Here is a 19,844-nt window from a genome sequence, read left to right as displayed (position 1 = left end):
CCCACTGCTCCTGTAATCATCATCATCATCATCATCATCATCATCATCATCATCATCATCATCATCATCATAAAGAAGAAAAGCACTGGTAAAAAAGCCCTCTTGTGATCAAATAAAACAAATCTATAAACTAATTTTAAGCATTAGCAGTGTTCATTGTTTTCTTATTTTTTAAGCAATAACTATCTGGGAGCAGTGGTGCACACAGAGGGGGGTAAAGGGGTGCCCCTGTGTCTAAAAATATTCTTAAAAAGCCACAAAGTGAAGAAAAAAGATGAAATAGTCCTCTCAGACAGTTGCAAGTGATAAAATTAAATAACAGTACCATTGCAGTAAATTTAGCATGATGAACTACCCTGATTGAGTATGTTTGTTTATTATTTAAGGTTTGAGACTTGTGGGAAATTAGTTTTAGATGCTCAAAATTTGCTAGGGAAGGACATCAGACCACCCTGGTTTTGCCTTTACCTCAGTAAATGAACATAAGTGTGGTTACTGAAGGTGTGACAACCTGTTTCAGTTATGTAATCTCCAGGTGGCCTACATCTCAGATTGCCAACCTAAGCTGTTTCTAGCCCACCTTAACTTTTGACAGGCTGAAACACAGTCAGAGAAACTTCTCATGATGACAGACTGAGAGATAGAAAACGACAAAGTTTAAAGATGGTTTTAAAATGCTACTGGCAGCGGATCTGTATTGGAAGTTGCATTTTTTTGCCCCTAAAAGAGCTTGAGTAAGCGACTGAATGGGACAGAAATGTCTGCCATGGGAAATTAAATTTGCAGCTAATTATGTATGTGATAGTGTTTTAAATCTGCTTTCTGATACCTTCTAATCCTCATTGGACAGAAGGATGAACATCTTACTTTCTTTGATCCCAGGAGCTTTTCTTACAGTCTTTGCCAAAGGTCATAACCAGGGCTGGTGTTACGGGGTGGGCCCAAAGGTCCCAGGCCCACCCTTAACGTTTCTTATAATTGTTACATGTATGTATATATATTTAAATTGGTATGAAAAGAGCATGGTAAAATTTTGTTACGCCATGTATATTTTATCAGATGCTCTTTCTTTGTAAAATGAGCCATGTAATTTAGCTTGTTGGAAAAAAAAAGTTGTGAAACATTTAGCTTCATGTGGGTGGGATCAGAACATTATTTTAGAAAGACTGCAGTTTTTTTTATTTATTTGACCGTTGTTAATGTCCTCGCCCTTATGGCTTATAACAAACCATAGCATTTCCTGGTGTGTTAGAGCGCCACTCTTTGGTCAGTGCCATGGAGAGTGGTTGCAGGTGGATTCGTCTGATGCAGAAAATGGTTATAAAAATGTAATTAAAGGTGAAAAAAAGCAACCAAATCCGCTTTAAAACCACACCTAGTAACATTGGTTTATTGTCATTTTTATTAATTGTATTGATGATCTACAAAATTTTGTAACTTAAAGCCAAGCCAAAAACTGTCTGGCCCACTCAAAAGTGAAATCCTAGCTCTGTCCCTGGTCAAAAAGGAGTTCAGATTTGTTTTTGTTTTTTTGTTTTTTTTTCGTAACTTGAAAGAAATGATAAAAAGAGCTTAAGCTAGAAAAACTGGTCTCAGGTAATGTTGAATAGTTTGGAGGCAGACATGTTGAGCTGCAGGTGCCCATCTTGGCCAGAAAACTCTTAAAGAAAAGAGTTGTTCAACTTTAATGTATCATTTCCTAATTAAATCAAAGTAAAGATAAAAAAAGTGCATTTTTGGCTTAGCTTTTGGTTATTATCTATTGAAGCACGTGTGATTGTTTTTAATTGGACTGCACTTTGTATAAAAAAAGTGTTTATAAATAAAGTTTGATTTGATATAAAGAAGGTTGTGTGTGAATCAACATAATTTTGACATCTTTGTCAGATGTACTTGAAGAAAATAGTCCACAGTTTTGTTTTTATGAATTCTTCTCAGTTGTAAGCTGCATCATAGATATTCTACGGTGGCCTGTAGGTGTCAGCTGGTTTGCAAACGCAACAACACAACGGAAGTTGAAAGGACAGTTTTCCTAACAGACACAGAAAAGTTATGAAAGTAAGTAAATGATTTTTTTCTTTTTCACCTTCACTTATGATAAATATAGCGTTAATGCTAATGTTAATGATTCATGACGCTAAGAGTAAGATGACATATTTTCTGGTGAATAAAAAACAATATCACAAGGTGAGACCCCAAAGCTTTTTTTTTAATCAAAGATGAATTAAGGAAGATAATTATTTACTTACTTTTGAAACTTTTCTGTGTCCGTTCAGATAACTAACCTTTTTAATCTCCGTTGTGTTGTGGCTTTTGCAAATTGTCTGACATCCACCAGACGCTGTAGTATTCTCACAGCCAAAGCTTCAAATAAAGATGACTGATGGTAAAAAGTGGAAACAGAGTTATGATTTTATCACATGAAAATTAAATGTTACCATGAAACTTCCCAAAGAAACCATTCAGCACTAAGCATTCATCAGGAAGAGATGCTACTCTGTGATTCAGTCTGACACCAACACAGACTCCATCAGATTTATATAAGATGCTAAAGTAAAGGGACACGAACAGCAGAGAGTCATTAGAAGAGGAAACCGTCAAATCATCAACGAGACAGGCAGCCAGTCTGCTCCTCCTCTGCCTCCTCACAGATCACTACACTCCTTTTCAAAGTCTGGGATTCATCATCTCTGGCAGAGGAGGAAGAAAAAATCTTTAATTGTAAGCAGAGCAGCTCAATGGAGTATGCAAAGAGTCTTCCGTCAGCCTTTCTTAAGCGTAAATTCATTTTGCATTGTGGCCGTAATCTCTCTGAAGATGGATGAGGCCTCAGGTGAGAGCTCACAGAGCTTAAAGGAGGACAAAAACGAGGAGGAGAGACTCAGAGACACTTTCACACCAAGAAAGAGCTGAGACGATCTCAAACAAACATCTGTTTTTTATTACAAGGTAAAGAAACATTTCTAGCATGAACGTCAGATACAGTATTAATGTCCTCTTGCTGTGTGACGGCTGACATCACTGCAGGCTGTACGTCTGCTTCCTGTCTCTGAGGTCAAAGGTGACGAGCAGGGATCGAGGGTCCTTCTTGTTTTTACGGACTGTGATCTTTCCTCGAAGCTCCTCTCCTGAAAACGAACAGAAGAAAGGATAAACATGTTTATTTATGTCCCGAAAGACTCGACAATGGGATGGATGATCCCAGTGAATCAGCTGTTGCTGTATCCTCAGTGGATCCAAACTTTGACGACACATAAAAAGTCGTGAAACACTTGCTCACACTCGCTGCCAGGCTAAGGCCTCCACAGCCTGAGCAGAGACACATCGCTGCTTATAGAAGTGATGACGTGTGTAACGGCGTGGTGTAATGTATGTTAATAAGAAGTGCGAGTGTGTGCGTGAAGGAATGCAGACCTGCAGGAATCAGCAGATGGCAGCGTGAGGAAGCGCGTTTACAGTACAACGCTCGAGCAGGCGGAGGCCGGGAGAGGAGGCTGATGATTATGACGCATAATCACTCTGATTAACTTCACGTTTGACTGCTGGAGGTAAATGAATGTTTATCCACACGGCAAACAAGCATCCGCTCCCCCCCTTCAGCCGCCGCTCCTCCTCTCCGTGCTACGCTCCCTTCATCGCTGGAGGTTAGAGGAGGACGGGGAGGGGAGAAATTGCTGAGTGTGGTGAATTTTCCAGCGAAGCTTCCGCCATCACTGCTGTCACGTCGGAGTGGTTGCCATGCCAACGGTGCTGTCACCGAGTCTTGGCTGCTGGCGCCGCACTCTGGGTCTGTCACTCCACTGCAGTGAGGAAAGACCAGAGAAGATCCTACACTGAGAGCACGCTGCTGAAACAGACACTCGAATTTTTCCAAAGGAGCTTTGACCAAAATGAATCATGTGTTGTGATAATTTCATGACGTCAAAAGAAATCACAAGTTTCTAAACAGAAATCTAGTGAGACAAAGTCCCTGAGAGTGACCATCCACATGGCTTTTTGCTGTAGCTAACAGATAAACATGCTACTTCATGGCTCCTACTCCATCAATGACTTAATGAAGTGGGTCAGTGTTCGACAGGATGGACTCAGGCCAACAACAAAGAGACAGAAAGGTCACTAACAAACATAAATAGCCTAAATTTCCTGCTCATTCTTGTGACCGTGAGTTTGGCCCTTAACAACAAGAAGATTTGAGTTGCTCAAATTCAATTTGTCAAAATTCAGATCTGAAAATCCAAGTTGAAAATCAGATCACAGCATCCAGGCTACCCAGGACAGGAAAGGCAAGATACCGTATTTACATGGATATGATATAACACAGAGTAATATAATATAATATAAAAGAATAGAATGCTACTCTGCCTTCTGGTATTCCCTCTGTCGCTAGGTTAGCACGGCTAGCTCGTCCATCTTATTGGAGATAGATCTTACGTTCCCAATAACGATGGATGGAAGGACAGGTCCATGTCGTCACTTCTTAGCTCACACCTGAGAACCAGCACGTCGTCCTCACCTCCTTTTCCTCACTTTGTTGGAAACATCAGGCCTTGCACCAGTTAGCATTGACATGCTACAGGCTGCTAACAGCTGATTTCACATGTAAACAATGCAGCCATGGTTACATGTAGGATCTCCAGACAAACACAGGAGCAAAAATATCACTGAAGCCACAAAAAGTTTGGTGTCCATGACCAACAAATGAGCCATACAAAGTAATGATCCACTCCAAATACATCGATGACGAAAAAATACAAGAAACAGAAAAAAAGAGAGGGCAGCCACAACAGGGGGACGCCTAGCAACGAAGATAAGGTTTTTTTTTTTCCTCTTTAAATAAAATCTTAACAGTAAGGCCTATGTTTCAAATGGCCATGCCTTCGTTACGTTTCTCAAACTCACACACCCTTCTGTCAGTCTCTTGGTAACGGCCGCTTTGGGGACAACAATAAACTTTTCTTTTACAGTTTCCATTTTTCAAAAGCTCTTTTTGGACGTGTAATCTTCGGACATGACACTACGTAACTTCATATTCTTTGGCGTCCTGACAGTTGTTAAAGGTCTCTAATGCATTGACCATCAACATCCTAAAACTAGCATCATAACTCCGCCTCAGTTGTCAGTTTGGTCCACTTTGCTCTGGACAATGAGCACGCCTCTCCATTTCTCATCTCCTCTGTTAGCTCTGTTAGCTCCTGTCCCTGCGTCTCTTCTGTGATTGACAGGTCACCACAGCCACAGTGAGGTCACTGGCTTTACAAAAAGCTGGCGCCCTCTGCTGTTGCAGTCGTGTAGCGACACTTGACAACTATCAGCATGTGTCAATCCTTAGATCTCCATTATCAGAACCTAGTTTTTTCCACTTTATTTTCAAACGGGAAAAAAAACATTTCTTATAGTTGTGTCATTGCGGTATCTTGCCTCCCTGTCCTGAGTAGCCTGGATTTTGCGATCGGAAATTTTCAACTTGAATTTTCCGATCTGAATTTTGACAAGTTGAATTTGAGCAACCCAAATTTTTTTCGTTGTTGAGTAAGGAAACTTGAATTTTTATATCTGAATTTTTTAATAGGGGAATTAAAGACAAATAAATTCAGATACATAGTTTTCATAGCATAATAATTCAGTTATTTTTTTCCATATTAAACATTCAGTGGTTGTTAAAACTCAAATAATTATGTCTCTTATTTGCTTCCATAGTGAATGCATTTTAAAAGAAAAGGTATAAAAGGTCTAGTTAAAGCAACAGGACCTGGTGCTCATGGGAGCTACGCTCAATCTCAAGTTGGTGAAATGTGATTTAAGGTCAAAAGAATAATTGTTTGACCTTTCCTGAACTTTTGTCACTCTTGAAAGGAAAGAAGAAGCGTGGGACTCGAGACTTTTGCCCACAAACGGTCCAAATAATCCCCGACGTCTCAGGTTGAAGTATTAAAACGAACAAACTGAAACACCAACTGAATGTCTGTGCAGTCTCCGTGCGACTGCAGCAGCTCTGCTGTAATCAGTCACACCAAACTCCCCGTGGAGGAGGGCCTCGCTGCCTCCAGCAAACTGGCCACTCAGATGCTGGGAGAAAGAGTTAACCATGTGTGGAAATGAGCCGAGGAATGGAGCTGCGACGTCGTACATCAACATGCCAGTGTCATTAAGCACAAGCAGGCCTCCAGAAACAGCCTCTCTCAGCCCCGCCGCAGCTTCCCTCCATGAAATTACACTGGAAACACACGGCTGGTGTTAGTCATTCATTTAAACTGTTGTCATTTTCATTTTCACCATTTAACTCACGCTTCTGCAGCATTTGAAACGCCATCAGAGGGAAAGTGACGACTGAGCTCCGTCATTTCCACACATTAACACCAGGAGTTTTCCTCCAGACTGGCTCTAAGGGACCTGTTCCTGAACTTCATGTCACCAAGGAAAGGTCGACCATGTTGACTTTAAGTGAAGCGAGACCGCGGACATGGGTCAGTGCTGCCTACATCCCTCCCACTTCCTCGATTCAGATCCCACATCCAGTGACAAAACAGGCTTTTAGTTGCAGAAACCATCAGGGTTAACTCTCCCTGGTTCATTCGTGTTGTGTGAACAGGACCTGACGCATATTTGCCGTGGTGTCACAGCAATGTAGCGCCAGCTGGCAAGGTGGATTTGCTCAACGTAGGATATTTTTACCTTGAGTATTGGCTGCTATCGGCAGCCTCCACAGATATCAATACCTGGACAAAATGCTGGTATTGGCCCGATACCAGTGCTTGTTCATCCTTGTTTAACTTCATTCTTTCTAATCATGCTGAAAAAGGCTGCAAACAACGATTACTCTGACGATTATATTTACAATTAATCGATGAATGGGAAAAGAAAGGATAAGAATGCATAATTACAAAATTCACAAATTATTGTTTGTTGAATGATATAAACAAGGAAACAACATTTTTGAACATAATTAAACTGACCAGATGCTACATTTATAAGGTATAAAAAATGACATGAATATATTGTTACTTACAGAATCAAAAGTTTGGGCAAAATAAAAAATATATTGTTATATCATCAGATTAAAGGGATAGTTCAGTTTTTTTGAAGTGGGGTTGTATGAGCTCTATGTGACCACTAAGGACATTAGATACAGTAGAAAGTTGTCTCCTCTCCCTCAGTAAGACACAAACTGTAAACTGTGGTGACGAGGAAATAGACGCTAACAGGGAAATACCGTACCAAATTCAAAGGCTATTTTCTCTGCCTACAAGAACTAAAATCAAAAAGTAATACCACAGTTTAAGAGTACGCTACATAAAATAATTTTCAAGTGCATTAAGTCTTCGGAAATATAAACATTTATTAACATCCGTGGATGTTTCCTCTGTATTCCTTTCAGTCGACATCTGTAGCAGCTCCTCTGCTCCGGTTCATACAGGTATCCTTTTGGTTCCAAAGTGAATGGAACTTCATCCTCGCTGTCATAGTCACTCATTTTGAATTTCCTACACTGCATCACAATCCTTAGAGTACAAACAAAAGAATTACGATACTTGATCAAACTTACACGAGGCTACAACCGGCGCCTGAAGCATAGCTTGTTTACATTCCCTACAGCTGAAAGGAGGAGGGGGGACGGAGCGCACTAGCGCTGCGCGGAAGGATACATGACCAGTTAGTTAGGTCAGGATAAATGTTTATATTTCAGAAGACTTAATGCACTTAAAAAATATATAGCCTTTGAATTTGGTACCGTCTGTCCCTGTTAGCGTCTATTTCCTCGTCACCAGCGAGACACCTTTCTACTGTATCTAATGTCCTTAGTGGTCACATAGAGCTCATACAACCCCACTTCAAAAAAACTGAACTGTCCCTTTAAGAACTTAGTGGGCCAAAAAGGCAAATAAATAAATAAAAATGTGTCCTCAATCTTTTCCGCTGCAGGTCAAACAGTTCACCCCCTCTGCCTTACCACTATCTGTAGCAGCTAACGCTAATGCTAATGTTCGCTTAATGAACTCTTTGTAGTTTTCAAACGGGGTGACGATTTAATAAAAAGACTAAACGAGTCCTGAAAGACAAACCATGCATTTCACAACATATAAAGGAGTGTATGTGGGATTTTGTAGCTCCTCAACTCGCTCGTCATCAACGAGCCCGACATGTTAGTGTTTTAAGAGCTGGATCATTGCAGTTGTACTGCATGCCATGCAAGGTCATTTTTGTCAGTTAACACGCTGTGTGCTTTAACTCAGTATGAAATTCTCCCAAACTCTGCCATTGTTCGCGTGTTTGGTTGTTTCCCTCACCTGCCGGCTCGGCTTCTCCTCCGCCACGCTGATCTGTCTGTGACGCATACAGCCCTGCAGCCCAGGTAATCTACACTCCAGTCCAGTAGGTGGCGGTAATGCACCTTCAGCTAGTTGCTAACCGCTAAATAATCCGAGAAAAATGAAGAAGACAAATTAAACTGAAGAGAAACTAATACAGTAATGACGCAGCACAGTGCATCTATTATAGAAAACCTTGTTGATGCTTTTACAAATCCATTTTAGCGATTTTATCATTTCGTCGTTGCAGCCCTAATGCTGATGGACTAGCTTAAAAAGGCTGATGATAAACCAGTGGCTTGTCCTTTCTAGTGATATTATAACAGATCAGTCTGCATTAAGACAAAAACAATACCAGAAACAGAAGAGTTTCATTATCTTTTGGGTTGTTTTATGTAAATTCAAGCTGAATTTAGATTTATCACGGCACAGACTTCAGCCTCCTCCTCTACCCTGCAGGTACGCTCGTGGTCACGTATCAGCTGATCCTCTGTGACACCCTCCTTCTTGCTTTAATCTACTGTAGCTTACGCTCGCTGAGAAGCAGAGCAGATGGGTCGTATATCCCACGCCTTTACACGCAGCAGCCGCTCGTGTTCTGAGTTACAGCCCTGAGGAACATGAAGCTTGGCTCGCCAGCTCCTGTTTGACAGCTCAAGGACCCTCAGAGCTCACATCAGGGGGGTGAGTCCAGGAGGCTTGGACAGGTGAGGGCGGGGAGTCATGAAAGTGGGAGGGGACAAACGGTATCTGACTAACCAATGAAACAAAGCCTTTCAGGTCTTCAGCGAAGGTAACCAGGTCACCACGTCCCCCCTGAGGATCATGGGACTTTTCTTGCCACAGAAACAGTGTGACCTCCTTTTTCCTCTGGACATTAAGCAGGTATAAGTGTGAAAAGCAGGACCCTCCTCTTTAATACTGGAGCTACACAAACACATCAGAGCGTGACAAATGATTCGCTGGTTAATTTATTACGCTGCCAGCCAGGAGGATTTGCAGGGATGTTTTGTTCCAGCCTGCTGCGTGCCTTCTCCCTCTTCCGCCGGCGCCTCCCACAGACGCGCGGTCTCAGAGTTAATTACTGCTGCACTCGTACAAACACATCAAATAGGATTCAGTCTGCGCCGTGATAAATCACCGCAGACAGAGTCAGTATTAAAAACAAACCGCTGGATGTTTATGCCGGGCCCTCAACGCAGCTGATCAGAGATGAAGGTGCGTCTCAGTCAACGCTGGAACAAGAGGCCACTGAGTGTGTGAGCGCGAGTGTGTGTGTGTATTTGTTTTTAAGAGTTTTGTAATCTTCAAGGTGACTTTAGGAAGTTTTCTCTTACAGCCAGAAGGAGTTTGGTAGAAAAACTATGCAAGTACTCTCGTGAATTTAAGGGTGTAGAAGGAGCTGTGTGTGTGAGTGTGTGTGAGTGTGTGTGTGTGTGTTGTAAAATACACCAAAGGAGCCTAGCGGGAAGCTGCTGAATGCTGTTAAAAACTCCATTTCTGGTTTACAGCCCCTGGAGGAGGCTCTGGGACTGTCAGGGTGCCGAGGTGGAGCGAGCACATCAATAACCTGCAGCTCACACACACATAAACACACACACACACACACACACACACACACACACACACACACACACACACACACACACACTCTCTCACACACACTTTCATTTTGTTCTCACTCCAACTTTTTCTCCTCACTCTGTTCGTGTCAGAGTAAAATGCAAACATCCAGGCTGGTGGATCTTTGGAGCATCTGTGTCAGTTAAAGCTTGACTCTGCAGGATCCGAACCTGATTGTTCTGACAGGAACATGTGTGTGTGTGTGTGTATGTGTGTGTGTGTGTGTATGTGTGTGTGTATTAGCCGATACTGTAATGTGTCACTCTTCCTCACAACAGCCCCCCAGATGCTCTGCTTACTATGAATTTAGCTCAAGGACAAAAAACCGCGTGATTACAGTCTTTGGCTGAATCTGTAGTCCTTTTCTAGGATAAGGACAACATTTCCCATGAGCACCATCACCCATTGTCCAAAGATATGACTCTTACCAAGGTGTGCTTTTTGTCTGGAGAGCAGATCTTCTTTTCAACTCTACTTTTCTTAGTACAAAACAGCTTTTCCCTGTGCCACATCATACCGCCTACGATAATACCGATATAATTTTTGACGATATAAATTTGTCATTTTGTGATGTGCAGACGCAATGAGGTATGAAGCTTCCTGCTGTGTACCAAACAACAATGACCGAGAGTAAAAGTAGCAAGGCAGCATCAGCTCCGTCCTCACATGAGGGTTTAGTGCCTAAAAGAGGAGCGACCTCAGTGATGTGGAGGTGGTTTGGCTGACCAAAGATCAGACATCAAGACATTTTTCTGGACTGGTCAGGTGAATGTAGCTCATATGAAGTCCGGAAAGACATTTTCTACCAAAAATAAGACAAAAACACTTGATAAGATTTCCTGTTTTTGCAGTAAACTTATTTTAAGTAGAAAAAGTATTTTTAGAGTAATATGGGCCACATTTACCTGACCAGACCAGAAAAATGTCTCATTTCAAAAATCTGCCATACTTCTTACCTACTTCTCCTGGAAAGCAATGATAGTAAAATAGTGTCTTACAACATTTGTAAAGTGAGTGTTTCTCAAGGAAGTACCAACAGGGCTCACTTTGATACAACAAATATGATTTATCATTTAACAACAGAATCACCCAAGGGAGGACAGGATTTATCAGAGAAAGGTATCGGTATCGGCAAAACATATCATCAAAAAATTGGCATGGAGACATCCCCAGGTTGTAGTTTAGTTTCCTAGAGATTAGCAGACTATCTGTTCAGTGTTGCTTATGTCCTGCCAGAGCTCATCTGCCAACTCCAACCTCACCAAGCAGAGCTATCGTAACCTCACTCTTCATTTTATTGATAGACCCTCAAGTTTGAACAGACCACTGCAGAATAACTGCTGACTGTGGGCTGGTTGGGAATGAACATTAGCACAAACAGATTACCCCTTTAAACACTGCAAAAAACTAAAATCTTCTCAAGTGTTTTTGTCTTATTTTAAATAAAAATGTTCTTAATACACTTGATGCGAGCCACATTCAACTGACCAGTCCAGTAAGATGTATTCTCTTAGGATATTTACAGACAAACATAAGGTCTGAATTACTTGTAAAAATTTGTTCAAACCAAGATTAATGTCATAATACAAGTAGATTTCCTCTTGTCGGCAGATTTGCTTTTTTTTTTTTACTTGTTACAAGCAATTCAGACCTCATTTTTATCTTTAAATAACTTGAAATAAGACATTTTTCTGGTCTGGTCAGGTAAATGTGGCTTATATTACTCTAAAAAGACTTTTTCTACTTAAAATAAGACAAAAACACTTGAGAAGATTTTAGTTTTCTCCAGTAAACCCTAAGTTCAGCATAAAATGAGGAGACAGGAGGAAACGGCAGAAATTCAGCTACAAATGCTGTCAAGTCATACTTCAACCAAACTTTCAGTTCATTTGAGGGATACTTAAGTTGTTTCTCTGAACCAGTGACATACATAGCAATACTGTTACCGAACAAACTTCACAACTGTTCCCTTTATTATGACACCAGAATGATTCAAACAGACCCTGTAGATGCCAAGATACACTATTTCCAATGCTGGTATGTCATTTTTTTAGCAGAGACCCAATAAAAGAGGCCAGGGCCTAAAGGGTTAACCCGTGCTTTGGCCCATGCTCTATCACTCTCGAGTTTAGCTTTCTTGTGCCGTCCTTTTTTTTTTTGACAGTCCAGCTCCAGCGTTCACCATCGATACAAAGAAATCCTTTTCAGTAGAGAAAATGGACACAGCTTGCTTCTCACTGTTAAACTTTACACGTTCAGCCAAGTAAGTCCAACCAGACCATGTATACTGAAGAAAAGCATTTAAAATAACAAATTTTAGTGCTGATAATCTCAGTTAAAATCATGCATAAATATTTATTTTAGTTTCACTCTGAAAGTCCTCACAAAGCCTTTAAGCCTGGCCTATAAATTACACATGATTATTTCACTAGTGGGTGATCAGTGTAATTGGCCCCTCTTTTAACGCCCCTGTAACACCAAATTTCTCTTCAGCTGAGTTTCAGAGACTTGTTGAGTAAATGACCAGGAGCAGTGATGCTGTAAAAGCAGACTGTAAAGGATCAAAACTTAAAAAGACATTTTGAGTTGATTTTTCGTTCAGTCCATCGACTATCTGATTTTATTTTCATTCACTGATCACACAGATTAAAGTAGTGGCAGCAGAGAAATTATGCACCTGACTTTCTTTCTGAACACTCCTGAACCACGTTAGCATACTGTCGTCCCCAGCTCTCAGATTCAGCTCTGTTTATCTGACCCAGCGGAGCACAGAGCCTGAGATAGCGTTTGAGCAGCGTCAGAGGGTTTGACGCTCTTATCGGCCCGACTGCTGCCGGCTGGAGCTGAGCGTGGCTAAGGGCTGCCTGACATGTAGCGCCTCCGTCCCTCTGCAGGTCATTTATTACAGTAAACTCCATCTAATATCTGGTCAGCGAGTGGACAGCCGGTCCCCAGAGGCTCATCAATCCTCACATCAGCCGACATCAGCCTGTGATTCCCATTATGATAAAGCACAGGGAGGGCCAGAGGATACAGCAGTTTGAACAATGGATGATTCACAAAACAAGTGTAAGGAGTGAATATAAAGCTATAAGTTAAGATGTAAATGAAAAGTTTGTGATTGTTGATAATAACGACATGAGAGATCTGACCCATGTGAAACCCTGATACGCTCTGACGGATTCAAAGAGACTCAAATGCCTTTCTTGTTAAAAATGTTGTTGCATGAAAGGAAATGTAAGTTCAAGAAACGACAATCTGTCCAGGATCTATCAAGATTTCTCAGTGATTGTTGCAGCCAACACATTAGAGGACACAAGAGTACATTAAAGTAATTAAATGCTGCAGCAAAGACAAAAATTGGTGCATGACAATAGATCAGACAGCACAACACGATAAGAAAACTTTTGGGCTAAAAATATTCTGAATCTGAAAATCCAGATCCTGATCCTGCCATAAAAACATCCTGACATATTTTCTCCACATCGCCCCCTAATGGAGAACATTTTCCTTGGTCAGAAGCAGGGTTTGCTGATGTTTATGCAGCACGTAACACTGCAGGAAACTGACCACTGATTATCTGGGATCAAGATACACCTGAGGGTCAGGTGAGGTTTAATTTCATTAGTCTGTGACGAGTTTGACCATACTTGGTGACTAATTTTTACAGAAATATCTAAAAAGAACAGTTTACAAATGAAAAAAAAACATACATCTCTGTCAATATGTACCATACTTTGCCAAGCAGTCTGGTTAAGATCGGGTTGGTACGGGTTGGATCGGTTAGGCTTGATTCATGTTTGTGTTTCCGCAGCCAACCGTGCCCCCTTGTGGTAGGCGGTGTGTAAGCAGGATGCTGATAGCCGCTTTAGTTATATAACAGTGTGACGCCATAGCAGCCTGACACGGTGTACCCCGCTAATAAATCCAACAAAGAAGAAAAACGCGACACAGTAAACAAAGAGCAATGATGGAAGACATCCAGAAATTTGTTTTCTTGGTGATTTCGATGTGGCTCCTTGTTACAAAGTGCAATCAAACTTTGTTTCAAAGAAGTCTGTGTGCCGACAAGAGAAATGCAGCCCCCGCTGTTGCACGGTAAGTGATGAATTCTTTGACCAATCAACAGTCTACAGTGTTGTAGCCGGATCAGTTAAGTCTGGCATCCCAACTAAAGGGTCCCAAAAACGTGGTTTGGCTCGTCTCGGTTATTTAGGGATCTGTCGTTGTGAAATCCAGGGAAACAAAAAGTAGGAGGACCCAAATGCGGATGAAAATAAAAATGATCTATTAAACTTAACAAAAAAGGCTTTAACAATCTATTTGCCAAAAAAAAAAAGGAAAAAGTGGATGGACTTTAAAACCGACTTGAGGGACTGAGGAGATTGGACTATTTGCAGAGAGGCTTTATAGACTTTCGTTAACTGACACCAAATTGTTGTATGACATGTTCTTTTGTTGTAACCTTATCAAACAAGCAAATCAAATATAAGTGTAAAAAAAAAAAACTTAACCAAAAAATTCAAAGTTCCAACCAAAAACTTTTACAAAAGGAACAAAACCTAAAAACACTAGGAAACTCAAGGAACCAAGAAGACAGCGACACAACAGCAACAATGAGCTGACAAAGAACTCGAGCAACATAGAGCTAAATAGACAGGAGGAGCAATCAACAAGGAGGGAAACACAGGGAAACTTAAGACAGAGGCTAAATACATCTTAAACACATAAACACTAAGAATAATCACAAAGACATAAACATGACAAGGACCAAACCAGAACCACAAGGAACAAGAATCAAAGAGACACACAGGAAACACAAATAACACACAAGAGCCACCAAGATAAACAAAAGAAACACAAGACCAGAATCACCAAGAACTAACACAAAGAACTGAAGACACACATAAACACAGATGAAACAAGAAAACCCAGTTATATACAAACCAAAAACCCAAACCATGACATCTGTCCCTAGATTAGTCAGTGGAAACGCCATAAAATGTGTGCGGTGCTGAGACGAGCTGAACTGAACCGCTTGGTGGAAATGGGGCTTAAGTTGCATTGCAGAAGCAAAGTTAATTGTAGGTATGTGAAATAGACTTGTAGTTAGTGAAAGGACAAGTTTTTAATTCTTTTTGGTATTAAAAATGTTTTGCTTCTCATCCAAGAAGCTGCTTTAGAGCTGGAACCAATAAAACTAAAACTCAGTCCAGTTTCCTTTAACAATAGGCTTTGAATTTCCTGACCACCGAGAACTTTCACAGACTTCTACACGAGAGTTTTAATAAATGTTTTACACACTTCACCCCGTGACCATTCATGAAAGTCTAGAAGAGTAAATCTTACGTGTTGTTTGCTGGACTCACTGCGTTCTCATTTAAACACCGAGGTCTAAAACATGTTCGACTTCAACAGTTCAACTCATTGATGTTGTTCTGACTTCAGCTGAGGTCAGGAAATAGAAAAGTGTTTGATCATGCAGAGAGTTGTTCTGCTCCTCCTCAGTATCAACTTTAATCTGCTGAAACAGCGTTTCCATAAACACCTCACCGGTCAGTTACAAAGATCTCGTCTTGTCGTGATTCAGAGGCCTGCGACGGGCTATCAGATGAAGTTTTACATGCTGTCTCTGATGGCTGAATGTGATTGGTTTTGATCCCTCGCTGTCTCCGGGGATGACAGATAACGGGTGTCAACCAGCCTGACTACATCTCCACCTCAGACAGATTACCTGCCGCAGCTCGCCATGATGCACAGCGAGGTCCACGAGAGGATGTGAAACTCAAGATGCTCAAATTCATGATACATAGGTGCTCGTCCATGTCTATAACTCCTGTACGTGACAGCTGATACAGGTGTGTAAATGTAAAGAAAGGATCACAGTATGACTCAGCCTTAACGAAAGTAAAACTCAAGGCATGTTTCTCTCCAAAACCAGTGTGCAGCCCATCAAAGCTGATGTCATTAAGGCTGAGAAGATCGAAGTAGTTAATGAGTTCAAATGTCTTGGCATAGTTTTAGACTCAAACCTTGATATGGAGAAACATGTTAAGAAAATGATGTCTTTCAGTGGAGGCAGCAGAGACTTTTATGCACGCCATGATCCTTTCCCATATGACATACTGCATCGTATGCTTGGATCAGGCCGGGGAAACCGTCATTAAACCACCAGAGACTCTGTATAAATCAAGCAGCATCCGCCGGTCTAATAATATGAGACAATACAGAAGTGTGTAAATCGGCTGTTTCTCCAGTGTTCGCTTGAGGCTGGCTCCGGAAGTCCCAGAAGTCCCAGAAGTCCCATACACACCAAGCCAAAAAAGCTGTTTTCACAGCAGAAATTAACCTATTTACAGCCTGGTTCAAAAACGTCTCCTGTCTGAACCGCTAATGTCACTATCTGCACACACTGTACAGTAGTTGAATTTTTTTCTAACTCGATAGTTCAGAGGATATTAAGATCGTGAGCTCGACCAATCAGAGACATAGCTCAGGTCACATGACTGATGGGCACTCTATAGCTGTACGCGAAACACTTGGTGCTACCAATATGGCCGCTATAGCCAATGTGCGCCCAATGTGTCTTTTTCCTTTTCAGAAACAGACGAGTGACGTCAGGAAGACTATGTCCATGATTTATACAGTCTACGGTCTATACGCCTCTTCTTCTCCTTCTTTCACGAGCTCACCCAATCAGAGGCAAAGCTCAGCTCATGTGACAGCTGGGTGCCTTATAGCTGTACTCGAAGCCCTTACCACTTCCAATATGGCCGCTATAGCCATTTGCTTAATTTTCCGTTTCAGAAACAGACGGGTGACGTCAGGAAGACTACGTCCATGTTTTATACAGTCTACGGCAGTGGTTCCCATACTTTTTGTGCCCAAGGCACGCCAAAGGACAAGTAAAAGTCTCAAGGCACACATATTGTGACATATCACTCACATCATGTAAAATATCTGCTAATGTACATAATTATTTGCTAATGCCAAATAAAATGTGACGAAGACAACGGTAGTTCTAATGACATAATTATAAACAAAATACAAAATATTTCAAAAATTGATTTGAAATTCTTCAAATTAGGCTTCATCACAGCAGCAGCAGCACACCCATTTAGACCAGACAGGTTACAAAATTAATGTTTCAGCAGAAATCAAGCACAAAGAACTGTCAATGCAAGGAAGCTGCCGTGTCTATTGTCCTGAACTACAACTTATAAATGTAACACTTTGTATCAGCATTGAAAGCATGGAGTACAATCATAAGTATTTTATATGGTGGTTGGTGGTGAATGTTAGCTGTGTCATTGTCTTATAATTCCCACCTGTGCAACTGTGTGATCAGCGAAATATGGTGTTCTTTGAATTGTTTTTGGGTAGAGTTTGCCTCTGTATTATGAAGTAAGTGCATATTAGGAAGTGATATAGTAAATTGAAAAAATGATTGTTTTTCTGTAATTGTATAATGCCATAATAATGCATCGTTGTCAGAACATCGTTGGGAACCACTGGTCTGTGGCATAAACCAACCTTGAAAATATTGGACAAAAAAATAAATGCAATACCACCACAGGAGGATACTGAAAAGACTTCATATTTTGAGTTGAAAGAATTTTAGATTTTTTTTTTTAAATTTGTTTCTTGTATATAGGACCATAAATGGTTTGGCTCTGCCTCCACAGTGTCAGTCGTCAACTTCAAGTCAGTGGACTGTATTAAATCCATGAGGATATCTTCTTTTAGAGAATGCTATGTACCCTTTTACTGTAGTGCCTTTGGGCACAACTCAGTGGAATGCCTTAACCAGGTGACATTAAGAACTGTGATTCCATCAACAGCTTCAAAACCCAAAATGAGTGTGTGTGTGTGCACGCATACGTGTGCTTTACAACAATGAAATGATTTTATTGTGACCTGCCAATGGACTGCAGATGTAAATTAGCTTCAAGCTAACTCTGGTACAACGCATCAAATGTTGACGTTAATGTTTAATATTGTAAATGGTCCCTTTGTAAATAAACCAAATAGGTAGATAAATGATAAACCTATGAGTGACCCAGTGTGCTGGTGTGTGTGTGTGTGTGTGTGTTCACTGACCTGCTTGGACAGAGAGAGGTCTCTCCAGGAGGAAGACAGTCTGTTTCCAGTGCGTCTTTGTGACCTGAGGACCCGTGGAGAACATCACCTGGCGACGAGCAAAAGAAATAAATCACTAACCAGAATTCTTATTACAAAAACAACTTTTAAGTGACATAAAGTACTTCTTACAATACCTTAAATACACAACACTGGGTTTGTTTTGATGGAATATATAAAAAGTCAGAAGCATTAGCCTTTATGTTGACTTATTGGAAACTATGCCACAGATTTGTATCTGCTATTGTTGCACCACCATAATAAGCTAAAGGACTGGGAACATTTAAAAGCAGACAAAACTAAACAGAAATCTGTTACTTCTTAAAATATATTCTTGTTTATATTACAATCAAAAACTCTTCTTTATCTTTATTTCAGTGCAGACTTCTCATACTGTAGTAAAAGTAAAGTGAACAGTGTTTATGGAGCAACAAGACGATCCTACAGCACACTGTTTTAGCTCCCAGTACAGATGGAAATTTACTGGACCATCCTCTGCATGCAGCTTGACTCTCAGGTAAAATAGGAAGTGCAATCAGAAGGCATGTCCGCGCTGCTCACAGAGCTCGGCATCGGCTTTTCCAGCCGGCCGCCTCTGCTGGGTAAGTGCTTGTATCAGCAGTCGGCGAGGACGCCCGTCGATCGCCAGTGAACGCCTCGGGGAGGAGGGACACGCTAAAGCGTGAACATAATTGAGTTTCCGTTAAATGGCTCGGCTGTTGCCGCCGCTGCTTACCTTGTTGCTGCAGCCTTTGTCAAAGAAAATGTCAAAGTAGCCGACAATTGCCTGCAATGAAATATGAGGGTCGTGTTAGAATGTGACAGCACAATAAACCCCTGGATCTGTTTGAGTTCACTGCAAGTCTGACGAGAGGAGCTGGGAGAGGGGCAGGGGCCTGAACGTGGATCAGGGTTTTAATGAGCTTAATGAAAACAGTGAGCTGCTGTGTTCAGGAAGGAGGCAGGAAAAACAGACCAGGGACTAAATTTACTGATCAAACATTTAGAGCCACATTTACAGATTTATCTCTTTAAAAGTAGAAAAAAACGCTTCCATGGTCACCTTGTCATTGTTTCATGTGTGAGTGTTTTTGTCACCCTGATACAGTGGATCTTGTCATTTTCTCCATTCACTCAGACAAGTTAGCGTTTTTTAAACACTAAATTCAACCTGTAATCAGCATAAAAATGTACGTTTGTTCTGTGGTCAGTTTTTAGAAACAACAGAGGCAGCGTCTATCAAGTTTTGACCGTCACAGAGCAACCGGTGTTTCGGAGTTAATAGTACCATGCTAACTGGTGACTCTCAGCTAAAGGTATCAGTGATTAACAGCTGAGAGTCACCAGTTAACAGGGTCACACTTTACACTGACACACCAGTGACGTCTGCGGGTAAATAATTAACTCTGGCCATAGTTTCTGGCTCTTTTATTACACATTCACATTACATTATTCACATGTTTATGTCCTGGTCTGTCACAGTCTGGTAAGTGTCCACGGGTAATGCAGTCATGAGCATCGAGTGACAGTTGTATGTTTAAATTGCTCTCTGGATACACGCCGGATTTCCTCTAAAAACGTCTGTCCACCTAATATCTGTCCACTTGCTGATCTCTTCTGTCCACTCACTGTTATTTCACAAACCTGGGAGCTGTTAACCATCCGTCAAAGTGATGATATTTAATTTAAAAATGTGTTTTTGGTGCTTAACTCCCCAACGTCAGTTGACAAACCATTATATTCCGTGCTTCTGCACTCAAATTGCGCATGCATCCG

At 41.2% G+C, this 19,844-nt stretch overlaps 1 protein-coding gene across 1 annotated transcript in view; it reads right to left on the bottom strand.

Moving 5' to 3' along the window:
* Positions 1-2,966: 2,966 nt before the first annotated feature.
* The window catches only part of prmt3 (protein arginine methyltransferase 3), a 79,903-nt gene continuing 63,025 nt past the window's right edge, over positions 2,967-19,844 (bottom strand). The window contains exons 14-16 of the mRNA XM_074666609.1: positions 18,805-18,855; positions 18,030-18,117; positions 2,967-3,128 (exon numbers count right to left, since the gene is read on the bottom strand). Coding sequence (XP_074522710.1) covers positions 3,019-3,128; positions 18,030-18,117; positions 18,805-18,855 — 249 coding nt within the window. The 3' untranslated portion in view covers positions 2,967-3,018. The remainder of the gene's footprint in view (positions 3,129-18,029; positions 18,118-18,804; positions 18,856-19,844) is intronic.

This window comes from Halichoeres trimaculatus, unplaced genomic scaffold, assembly GCF_033239565.1.
Source record: "Halichoeres trimaculatus isolate MK-OKI-2021-1 unplaced genomic scaffold, fHalTri1.1 fHalTri1_scaffold_3, whole genome shotgun sequence".
In the NCBI taxonomy this organism is placed as follows: domain Eukaryota; kingdom Metazoa; phylum Chordata; class Actinopteri; order Labriformes; family Labridae; genus Halichoeres; species Halichoeres trimaculatus.
Note: the sequence above shows the minus strand (reverse complement) of the source record. Positions and strands in the feature narration are given on the sequence as shown.